The 12,451-nt window shown below is 40.7% G+C and overlaps 1 protein-coding gene across 1 annotated transcript in view; it reads left to right on the top strand.

Annotated features, from left to right (window-relative positions):
• The window catches only part of TAF4B (TATA-box binding protein associated factor 4b), a 57,421-nt gene extending 46,353 nt beyond the window's left edge, over positions 1-11,068 (top strand). Inside the window, exon 14 of the mRNA XM_066330165.1 lies at positions 8,682-11,068. Within this exon, the coding sequence (XP_066186262.1) occupies positions 8,682-8,846 (165 nt within the window). The 3' untranslated portion in view covers positions 8,847-11,068. The remainder of the gene's footprint in view (positions 1-8,681) is intronic.
• The last annotated feature ends 1,383 nt before the right edge of the window (positions 11,069-12,451 follow it).

Consider the following 12,451-nt stretch of genomic DNA (forward strand, 5'->3'; position numbering starts at 1 on the left):
TATTTTTAAATCCTAATAACTTGGTAGACAGGGTAGACAGGTATGATAGAATAAGTTATTCCTGAATATGAATGATATTGTTAAATTGTTATTGAGTGAAATCACTGATGCTAACTGGATTAAGATTTTTAACTATGGCTTCAACTTTCTTTGGATAATGTTCTTTCTACACTTGTGTCTCCTATGGCCATGTCACCTCTGTACAGCTTCTTTTTATGGTTGCCTCCTGCAATAATTAAAGGAAAATAATTGTTTCAAGCAATTATTGATGCAAGCCGAAGCCCTAAGGTATTTGGGCAGACAGAGAAGAAATAATCTGTAACAGTATGTATTAAAAAAGTGAAACTCTGTAAGCAAATTTGTCATATATTTGCCTTTCTCAATTCAGTACTAAAATGTAATGGATACTGGGAAAGTTCAGTTCAGCAGACTGGGTTGGTTGGATCTGCTGCCTACTGTTGCAGTAAACGTGAAGAGCTCAAACCAGCATTTTGGGGAGCATGGCATGTAACTTATCCACAAATGAGTATCTGTGTTTAACTGGGATGATCCTTCAGCACAAGGTTTTCTATTTCTCCACACTCCAGCACTGGGCTTTGCTGTTCTTCTGAAAAGTCTTCCCTGAGATAGTTGAGCTCATGATTCCTGCACGTTCATCTTAGTTTGATGTCTGGAACTCTGCTTTACTTGGTCTTTCCAGGTCTTTCATTTTATATGTGGTAACTAGAACATGTGGTGGGTGACACAAGCATGTGCTTTCCAGCCAGAAGCCTGCTTGCCAGCAGCCTCATCACCTCATAGTGTAACAAGTACAGAAATAGGCTTTTGTCCAGAGGAGTGCCTGTCAACTAATTTGGACCTAAAAGCAATATAAAAAGAATAATCTATATATTGTCATGATTGTTTATGTATCTCTAAAGCTGAAATGACAGTAGGGACAAATCCATGATGATCATGGAATGGAAAAATAAGGCTAATGCTCTAGGCCTAATTAAAAAAATAAAAGAAAGAAAAGGCAGCAGTATAATGGGAATTCTTTTTCCTTTCTTGTTGGAAACACTAGTTTGGATAGTTTTGCATGTTCTCTTCACTGCAACTTAACATTTGAATGGTATTGTTCAGAAAGAGTAATTTGAGAAAGCCCTGGTAAGAAAATCCTTCTATTGTGAAAATGTGTTAATTGCTGCTACTTGTAATCCAGAGGTGGCAATATCTTCATCTCTCTCGTTCTTATCCCTCTGGACACTTTTGGATACAATGAAGAGGAGAGGCCTTTAGATTCGATTTATATGTGTCTTGGGGTTTGTGCATTTGTTACCCACCTCTCCTCCTCCCCTAGTTTGAGGGCATGTGGTAAACAGTAATGAATTAAAGCGTAGGAAGAATTGAAAACTAACTCATCTTGGGAAGGGAGGAGGACCCTTCTAAAACAAATAAGAAAAAAGTAAACTTGAAACCACAGACTCATTTTCCCAAATCTTTTTTCTGTTTCATAGCTTTTACTGGTTGGTAACATGCCCCATAATGTTTTCAATGCTGATAAATAGTCAAGGTTGGTTTTTTTTTTTTAATCAAGTTTTACTGTTCTTCTGTTGACAAAGCCATTTTGGAAACAGCTTTGTCTCATTCCCACTGCAACTGGATCTTAGAAATTTGAAGACTACAGTTCAGAGTCCTTAAACTTTCTTTCCTTCTGTTCAGAGGTGTCTTGGGTGCAAGTTCATCTTTGGCCTTGAACTGAGAGCTGTGTATTTGTGCAGAATCATGCAACAGGGAGGAAGAAAGTCTAGAGATATTTCTGAAAGTAGACTCAGAAGACTGGCTGTTACACTTACAGTCGTCATCTGAATAGGTCATTGGGCCTTTCTACTTTGTATAGGAAAACTTAGTGGGGTACTTGTACTTCTGTGTAGTTTTTTTGGGTAGACTACTTGCTTTGCATTACTTTTCTGGCTACATGATAACACATTAAGTACTTAGACCTGCTCCTCCCACGGTTAGTGCTGAGTTCTTCACTTACTTTCTTCCAGGTTGGTTCCACTGACTGACTCAGAGGTGTACATCTTGTGTGTTTTCTTTCTTTTTGCCAGATCCAATGGCAAAGAAAATTCCTCCTTCCAGATACTGCCCATGTCTGTTCTGTCCCCTGCCAAGACTGGCTGCTGTGTTAGTAAGTGTGGGTCTTGCCTTGTCACAGGTAGTCTGGCTTTGCTGCGGAAACTTAAGCTACTGCAAGTAGTTGCTACATAAGTAAATCATGCAACTGATATGCTGTGGTCAGTGCAGAGCCATTTTAAGGACTTCCTTCTGTCAAACTCCTAGCCCTGGCCAACATAATTAAAATAATATGATACTTCCAGGCTTGTGCACTTCTAATACAGCAGTCCACACTTGAATTTTCCTTCTACAAAGAAGTTTGGCAAGCAAAAATGGGAGAAATGCCTTGTTTACCACAGTGGTCATTGTTCCATTTTTAGTATTGACTGTGGGTGGAGGAAATAAGCTTGTCATCTTGTGTCTGCCACATCTGATCATTGTTAGCAGAACTTAAACTTACTCGTCTTGCTTTACAGCTTTGGGATGCTGGTATGCATGTTGATTAAACATATTCTGTACATGGTGCTTGTTTAAGCTATGGAAATGTTCTTTAGCTTGACTGAGGAAGAACTAAGCCTTTGAGTAACAAGTCCTTTCTGCAGAATGGAAGTGAACCCAATTCTTCCAAGTGACTGGGGAAGAGACATCATTTGTGTTTTCTGGTGTGTGACAATCCAGTGGCGCTCTTGTTGGTGTTTTGTTTTGTTTGGGTGTTTGTTTTTGTTTGTTTGTTGTTGATGTTTTTGTTTGTTTTGTTGTTTGGGGGGGTTGTTTTTTGCATTTCCAGGAGAGGTTTATGCTCTTGTAAGTGGTAACTGTAGAAGCTACTTCTATTTTTTGGCCATGAGCTCTTCTGATGAGGGAAGACACTAGCACAATTCGTGAGCTTTAGGATTGGTGTTAAGGACATGCCTAAGTGTGAATTTGAAGGCATGAATTGGCTCTGTAGCAAATAATAGCTCCCTGTGCAGTGAGGCCACTGCCTGGTCTTTGGCATGAGTACATGATAATCTGCTGAAGTATTTTCTTAGAAGTTGCATAAAATTAATTTAAAAGCAATCACTTCAAATTAGGCTACTTATATATAAGTAGGCATTCATAACCAGGCTACAAAATCTGTTTCTACACCTCAGTGATTTCCCTCACTTTCTCTGTGTCTCTTTCTGTCTCTGTCACCCCTTCCCCCAGCTCATAGGTAATAAGTGATACTGGAGGGTGAGGTTTTTTTCTGCTTTGCATATGCTTAATATATGCAGACTCTTGATTTCAGTTTCTGGTTCTTATTTAAGCTTTTGGACAACTGAAGTGCCTATGACTTGGTCATACCTTTGGGGAAGAAGGGAGCTAAAAGCTAACTGCAATTATAAAATGTCTTCAGCATCTTAGTTATCTGTTTCAAGACCTAACAAAGCACAGCTCTGTCTGCTAAAGAGTTTCAGTTTCTGTGCTGAATTTTCTGGCTCCTGTCAGTCTAGGCCATACACTTGATCTGAATTTTTTCCCCATGTAAATAGGCAAAAATATTCTCAACTGCCATTCACACACTTCAGAAGTACAGTTCATTGGCCCACATCGTGCCTTCTCTATGCTAGAGATGAACTTTATTCTTCTTATATGTGAAAGATATCTGCAATTTAAATGACTAATTGCATTGTAGCTTTAGGCTGAACATATTGGTAATGCACAAATGTTGATGACATGTGAAGGGTCAAGAGATTTATAATTTAGTTGACAATACATTGCTTAAAATGATGTGGCAAAGAGCCAGAAAATTTCAAGTTAATAATTGTCTATTAACTAACATGACATATTTGTATAGGATTCATTACCTCCAGGTACAGATTAAGCATCTGATGTACCCATACGAAGTGACACGTGTACATGAATCTTGGGCATAATAGTGAATAAACTGACATTGCATTCACAGTAATTTGTTTCAATATGTAAAACATGTTGTTGCCTACATTTGAAAGGACTTGTAGGAATGTTGCAATGAAATCTGAAGAAAAATGTGTAATTGAATGGAGTTCTCTATTATACAGATCTGACAGCTCTGTGAGGCTTTTCGTAGGCTGCAGATAACATCATAAATACACATTTGTTTTCAGCTGCACAAGAAGCAGTCTGGATATAGAGATCTGAGTCTATCAGCCATTGGCTTGAGCTACCCTAATTGTCTATAAGGTTAAAAAAAAATATAATCCCCCAACCCCAACCTAAGACAACCAAATTTATTTTTAAAAAAGAATATTGTAAATATTGAGTCATGTAATATTTTAGTGTTGTGAATGTGGGAGTATTTCTGTCAGACCGAGGTTTGTTAGAATAGGCAGCATCAGTGGGCTGGCTTGCCACCAAGCTGCTTTCACTTTGCCATCAACTTCTTTCACTTTGTTTTCTCTGGCCTAGATTAGGCACTTGTGTGTATGAGCAAAAATGTCACAATTTTGATAGGGTCTATTCCTTCTCCCCTGGCTGCTGGAGGAGACTCAGGTAAGTGCTTGAACACAACGGGTTAATGTTTTTTTAACCCTTGTTTCCTCCTATGAGACAGGAATGTGTTCTGTGTTTTACAGCTGGGAAACCAAGTACAGCATACACTAGGTATCACTGACCTCAGTGTGACCACACATGACAGAGATGGGGGTTGCACCTGGATGCTTTTGCTTCGATTCACTAGGTGCTTTTACCACCTTTCAGCAACATGTCTGCTGCACACAGCTGTCGTTTTTCAGTGTTTGAAGATGTCATTGAAAAGTGTCTCATGACTTTGCTTCCTTCTGCTGGTGGTATTTTTATAATGTGCAGCAGAGGTGCAATAACAGTTTGCTCTCTTGGGATCTTGGCTCTGGGACTGTGATATGTTTATGCCACACCAAAAATTGAAATGAGAACTTTTGGCTTGACTTTTCAGATTTGACTGAACACTTTTCTCCCTTAAAGTGTCTCCCTCGCAAGAGTTTAAAATTTTGAAATTTGGTTGGTATGAAGTCATTGAATTTGGGCAGGGAGCGTATACTCCACCAGGAACACCTCACTGAACCTGACTGGAACTTGGTGGGGAGGAAGGTGTCTGCAGACTTCTCTGAGCTTTGTGTCAGGACCTGTAGATTAGCCCTGAGCAGTTTTGAAATCCTTGTCAGTATCCATGATCCAAACTTGCAGATGCCAAGCTCCAGATACGTTGTAGACTAGAAATAGGGGGATAGTGGTGGCTGTGTATTAACTTCAGTCTTGCCGTTTCAGAGAATTGGTATTTAATTCTCCATCCAGCCACTGGAGAGAGCTCTAGAGATCTTTGAACAGGTTTCCAGAGCAACCTCTGAACGAAACTGGCTGTTCAACAGCTTGGGACTACAGCAGGAGCACCACAATGTGTTGTGCTGCCAAAATCAGTGAGTGTAATTGATCTCTGTCAGGTGTGTATAAAAGGCTGTAAGGGTGACAGTGTGCTGCTGTGGAAAAGTTGCTGATTGGGCTCAATTTTGAGGATAGTTCAAAAGCAGGACTGTTGCTGTTGTGACCTCCTGGGGCTGATTTTAAGCCAGTTGTGTTCTCAGTATGGGTGGTTTACAGTGGTGCAGTTACACTGCACAGTGCCTTACCTGGCTTACACACAGTGTCTGTCAGCTGTGATACCCAGGCTGACTGATAGAATCTATACTGGTAGTTGGCCCTCCTGGACTGCATGTCTCTGTGTAATTTCCCTTTTGGAAGGAAGGCAGCGTGGTGAGGGTTTACTGAAAGGCAGGAACTTCAACGTGACAAAAAACAAAGAACCAAAAAACGCAAAAGAGGGAGAAAAAAAAAGAAGTTGCTAGTTAGAGCACTAATAATTAGATGATGTAGAAGGGGGATGCAGGCTGATTACAGTACCCTTTGCTAGAATTGATTTTACAGGAATGCATTTTCTTATCTTTGTATTTGTCTGTGACCTGGTTGAAAAGCAGCACTTTCTCCTAGAAATAGATAAAGCTGTCTTGGGGTATGCTGAAGACTATCAGTGAAGAATCCCCCAAAACAGCAAGACACAAGTGGTTGCTGCCTGAATGGGAGGAGCATAATAGAGACATCTGGGAGCAAGGAGTGGCCTGGTGTTTTTCAGGTCTCAAAAGCTTTGTGCTTTTGAGGAAGGGGTATGTGAGATCTAAAGAAGATTATTGACTGTTGCCTAGGGCCAGGCAAGGTTGACCTCCTGCCTAGTAGGAATTTGCTCAAGTGGAGCAGCAGAGGACCCTCCCCCTAAAGTGTCCCTTGTGTCACCTTGAGAGCTCCGAGTTGGGCGTTTCTTAAGTAAAGTCCTGGACATAAACAGAAGCATCTGTGATGGTTCTTTGGGATGTGCAGATCTTGGACCACTGCTTGGTCCAAGTTCCAAAACAAAACCAGGAAAAAACAGTGCTTTAATACAACTGTGAAAGACAGTAGCTAACAGGAGATAGTGCTCACCACTGTACAAATTCACTTAAAAGTGGGTTCCCGAGCATGGTCCCTATCTGGACTGGAATGACCTGGGCTGTCCGTTGGCTTCTTTAATTTTAAACCATCAAGTACTTTGAGAGAAGGACACTTTATTTTAACTTGTGGTAGGAGATATTGATTGTAAAAGAGCTCCCTGGCCCCTGAAATGCAGTGCTTGGCAGCTTTGATAAGCAAGAGTGATGCAATGGGAAACTTAGAACTGTGAAAGGCTGTCTTAGTAAACAGGGGTCCAGGATAAGCTTTGACTTTGGATGTGGTATTACAGCATAATATCGCTTTATGTCTCTGTACTGGGCATGATGGGTAAGAATTTAAGAATAAACAAGTCCATAACTGTCTCAAACTCAGGCAGCTTGGTGCGTCTGCCCTGTTGTAGCATCTTCCAGCTACAACAGCGTCCAAAGTGGGCTGGGGGATTTGCACTGTCTATCTCCTTTCTGTAAGAGTGAACAGGATTGAGGTGGCTTTGTTTGGTGTCTTTTTAAAGGTAAGACTTCTAGTCTAATGACTTATTTAGAGAGAAAATACTTTCACCTCAATAAAGTTCTGTGAATTATAAAGGACATTGCTGTTGGGTTACTGAAAACCCTTGGGGTTTGTTTCATTTATAACATTGCCTCGGGCCTTCTGCTGCATCCTGTTGGACTGACCTCCTTTTCAACCCATGCTGGCAGCTGCATTGCAGAGCTATCTTTTCCCTGGATCCTTCAGGGTTGTCATATGACAAACTTGAACTGTGACCCTTTTGTGTCTTACCAGGACAGCAGTGCCCTCTGTGCAATGTGGCCAGCAGTCTTCCCCATGCACACATTTGTTCCAAGCCATTTAACAAACTGAAAGTTTCAAATGATGGCATTTCATAGTGTTTAATAGTATTGACTGTAAAGCAAATGAAATGGTGCTGAATACCCTGCATGCTGCTTGTAAAAAATACAGCTTCCATTTGTGCAATCTGCCCTGGGTTTTCTGTGGCTAGCATGTGCTCTCTGGTGAATCTCTCTATATTTTTAATAAATTTCAATGCTTCTACCCTAACAACAGTAGCATTTGCTGCTATATGTAGTCCAGCGCTGGTAGTCATTTCTAATAAATGGGGGGTTTAAACAGATTTCTCTAAGCAAAGTGGGCAAAGTCATTTTGCTGAAGTCTTGCAGAGTGTTAGGGTAAGAATTGATATAGTTAACACTGCATCCAAGCAACACCATCTCCAAGTGGTGTTGATGCTGGCAGGCATTGCCTTGCTGAAGTTACAGAGACTGAGCACTCGTATTTGTACAAATTACATTCATTACCAAGAACCCTCCAGTAGTGATAGGAGACTGGCTGTGCAGCACAGATTGGCTCCAAGATAAGTAGCCAGTCTATTGTGCAGCTCATGGTAATCTTCCTCTTCCCCACCCCTAATAATAAATCTTGAGGCATTTTGGAAAGTGTGGGGGTTGCTCATTCCAGTAGCTTGAATGTAAAACTACTAAATATCATCATCTCCTACCAATTGTATTTTCATAACCAAGCAAGGCAGCTGACTGAGGTGGATAGGCTCAGATAGTGTTCTGAATATCTGGAGGCTTTTACTGAGTATTTGTTGTCCCCTTGAAGGATAGAGCACAGAGGATGGCTGGAATGAGAGTTTCTCCTGGCCATGTTCCAAAGCTAGGGTGCACTGACAGTGACAGTTTTCCGCATGAAGAGATGGAGCAAGCGGTAGTAAGAGCTGTGCACAACTTGGGCCTCTGCATAGGTACTGTGTTAGTACCTTCTTCATAGTTGGCTAATCCTTTCTCAGTGCAGGTCTGCTTAGCAAACTTCAGTGAAATGGCAGTTATTTATCTTACCATATTAGTATAATTTTAAAAGAAGAAAGAACTTTGTGATTGCTTTGACTGAAATAAACCACCAGCTGGCAAGTCCTTGCTGTGTCTTTTTCAGTATCTGATGTGCAAGGACTTTTGGATTGCTGGTTTTCAACGTGGAGTGCTCAACATCAGTGGGCTAGTTTTATACAAGTAGGCAGTATAATCCAACCAGTTTAGTTAAAACTTCTATTTTCATGAAATTCTAATGTTTCTGATGTTTTTTTATTTCCTCTCTTCCCCATTTAGGGCTTGAATAGCAATGGAATTGCTGGATCATCAGGTTTTAGCCTTACAAAGCAGATGCTCTGTCCAAGAGTAACCCGTGTTTGTCTCAGGGACTTGATATTCTGCATGGAACAAGAGAGGGAGATGAAGCATTCTCTGCACTTGTACCGTGCTCTTCTGAAGTGATTTGAATCTTGCATTTCACCGTGCTGTCTACTGCCAAAGAAAACACTGAAGCATTGTTGCACTGTCTTGAAAATCCAGTTTCTGGAAAACGATCCATTGTAAGGATAACTCTTTGTTTACAGATAAACATTTTTATTAAATACCTAACCTAGCACCTGTAAGGTTTTTAATAATAACTTGGCTTAAATCAGTCTGTAGACTAGTGAAAACACTGAGCTGCACACAAAAGCACCTATCTGTTTGCATTTAACGGTCTTACAAGTTCTGAGGGCTTGATAAATGTCCCTAGTTTATGTATGTCACTTGCTTCAGTACTCCAGAGTCTGCAACATCTGTTCTATGTGTAGTGCCACCTTCCAACCCAGTCTTATTTAGGGAAACGAATATCACTATAATGGCACAGCATAGCATGGCAACTGTATTTAATAATGAACCAGCAGTCAGTAAACATGCTGATGTATTACCTGTCTGACTCAACATCTTGAGTTTTCTGGGTTTAGAATTACTACTAGCTATGCTCATTTGTGGAGATAAAGTAGCAAGCAAAAGAAATGAGGGGTCCTTTCTACCCCACACTTTGCCTCAACTGCCCTCAGACTTTCCTCTGAGAAAGTGACTGAGGAAAGGAGGACAAATCAGTCATTCTTGTGATTGAAGTACATCACACAGTGTAGTTATGGCATACTTGGACGGTCATGGAAAATTTGGAGTTACTAAAAATACAAGGAGTAAAAGATCCTAAAAAGGGAGGGTAAACAGAAGAAACAGTTTATCTTTCTGGGGATACAAAAAATAGCATTGAACTTGAGCATAGATGCCAAAAGATATTAACAAAACCTGTTCTGACTACAAAAAAGGGAAAAGTTGAGGTGCATTGAAACTCTGGAGCTGAAGACTCTCCTTGGAGAGGAGCAATGTTTGCAAAGCACAGGATTCACTGCTTTAGAATATTGTTTTGATACTTCAGTGTGGTGTAACAGGGAAACTTGTCAAATAGAAAGTATTTAGATAGTTGCTTTGTTTCCATTCAGTGAGGAGGATTATGGATTATAAAGACTGTTAGAACAGATTAAAAGATGTCTACTTGCTGGTAAAGACTGCTTTGTGGTGGAAGGAAAGCCCTCTGGGTCACCCTTCTCCCCAACCTCTAAACATGTTGCCTTCCATGACACAGCACTGTATAGCATGGCTATTTCCCAGGATTGGTGGTGATGCCTTAAGTTTTAGCTTTCATATTTTTCAGAGTCTGCATTAATATGTAACTCTGAATTTCATATAAAGTGTTAGAAAGTTCTCCTCACATTTTAGTTAGACAAAACAATCCTTTTTCAGCCTGAGAACCAAGGACACTGTTGCAGCTTCAGGCTTCAAGAAGTATAAACAACAGTGAATTGATGAGAGCAGTTTGGGAGGATGGAATTTCATAACCTGAAGCTGTAATTGGACAATTCACTCCAATATATAAATAGAGCAAAACTTACAAAAGTGTGAAAACTTGTGACTGGTCGCCCATCTTGTGTCCATCTTGGGTCGAGCCATGGCCAGGCTCTTACACTGCCCAAGGTGTATCCTTGGAAGGCCTTTTAATAAATACCTACTTTATTCCTTTAATACTGTCTAGCCTCTGTTCCAGGTAGCCTCCTTAGGCATCAGTGAGAAAGGCACTGACTGTATCCACGGAATCACAGAATATCCTGAGTTGGAAGGGTCCCCCCAAGGATCATCAAGTCCAACTCTTCAGTGAATGGCCTGCACAGGGATCAAACACAGAACTTTATTAGCACCATGCTCTAACCAACTACTGAATGGCTTCCTGCTGATTTTTTTTTTTCTTTGAAAGAACAAGCTTCCTATGGTTACTTGGCATGCTGCTTCAAAACTTGAAGCAACTATTCACACAACTATTCTGCACTGTCAGAACCACTGCAGATGGTTACCAAATTCACAAAGTTGTGAATCGATTATGTTGTTTTTTTGTTGGAACAGTTAGTAAGTAAATCTAGTAAATGAATGCTGTAAATTATTTATGTATGTATATATAGCATATATATATAAGCAGTACTTTGACTAAACTATAGTTTGCAAGATATTGATGGCATCGGGCAAAATTGTTTTGTATAATTAAATGCTTAGCTTTACTTTTTATGTAAAGTGCAGCATTTCCCATATTTGTGTACTGTTATCTTATTGATCAGATGTTAAAAATTATTTTAAATACTGCATTAAAGCAATTATTTTATTAAAAATAATAAATGGGTAACTTGGTTTCCTGATGTGAGAAGTTCCACACCTGAAGCTGTCGGCACCATGACTAATGGTGTGACTCGGAGGGCGAGCCCCAGCTGTCTGCCCCTTGCAGGAGCTGGCACAGTTTCCTCACGTGACATATTAACTATGAACATCTCTGTTTGAAGGGGTTTTAAACAGAAGTGGGTGACAGAGAAAAGGATTGCTGAAAGGGGGTGGGCAGGGAGAAAAAGTAACATCTCATGTCTGATTTCCTCCTCTCAGCACAGAGACTGGGTTGTGGGGCTTTTGTTAACAGCTGGGCAGAGGTGAGAGCTTTGCACATGTTCTGGGAAGCCAAAGCAAGAAGTGTGTCAGACTTCAGCAATGTGCTGTGGAAGCACTGTCCTAAATTATTTTTAAAACAACTCACAATTAATTAAGTGCAGGCTGGAGAATCACAAAGAGCATCTGCATATTGGCCTGCTTCTTTCTCTTGAAACCAGTGCAATACTGAAGTGAAATATGTTGGAGAAAATAATTGAGAAATAGAGATATCTAAAGGATTATGGATGATTCAGGTGTCTTTATGGCCTGTGTATGATGCAGATCACATGCTTTTTTTGCTGCCAGAGCAAGTTGTCTCTCACCAGTAGATTCTCCCTGTGTGCTCCCTCTTCCCCCATATGTCGTGTCCACACCCACCCCACTCTCAAAAGGCCTCTCAAATTCAAAAATTTTAGACTGTAAGGAGTAGCAGATGTTTCAAAAAGAGTTTTTCAGCAAGTCTTTAGGCCTGATTTCAGACAGGGCAGCTTTGTCCTTGGTGCAAAAACTGAAAATACTTGTCTCCTTGCCAAGGGTTCATCCTGCCTCCCATTTGAGCTCAGCTTTGCTTCTGAGAAAAGTGTCCTCTAAAGTGGCATTTAGGAGATACCTGGGCTTTGCTCAGCCACATCAGGAATTAAAGGAGAGATCACCAGGAGTTCACTTCCATGTTTTCCCCACTTTTCCTGCCCTTTATGGGAATACTGAAATTCCAGTCATAAGGTGATGAGGCCAAAAGCTGCTATCATGCTCCCTTGTTTTTTAGTTCTCAGTGTGCTCATGTTCAAGCTTGAGAACCTAGGGGAACTGTCTGCCATTGGTGCTGGGATGGCTCTAAAGCTTGCTCCAGGCACTTTCTGCTTTCCAGCTGGTCTGCTAGCCTAGTGGCTGTTTCTGATGCACTGGGCTGGGCAACAATCCCTGCTACTGAAGTGCTCATCCTCCAGAGAAAAGGGTATACAGTTTGGTAGGGAAAGCTGTTGTTGCTTGCTCTTCACTACTGTCTCAGCAGCATTCTATGCCAAATTTTGTGTGTTACTTTGTGACAAAAG

The sequence above is a fragment of the Sylvia atricapilla genome, chromosome 1 (genome assembly GCF_009819655.1).
Source record: "Sylvia atricapilla isolate bSylAtr1 chromosome 1, bSylAtr1.pri, whole genome shotgun sequence".
NCBI lineage: Eukaryota > Metazoa > Chordata > Aves > Passeriformes > Sylviidae > Sylvia > Sylvia atricapilla.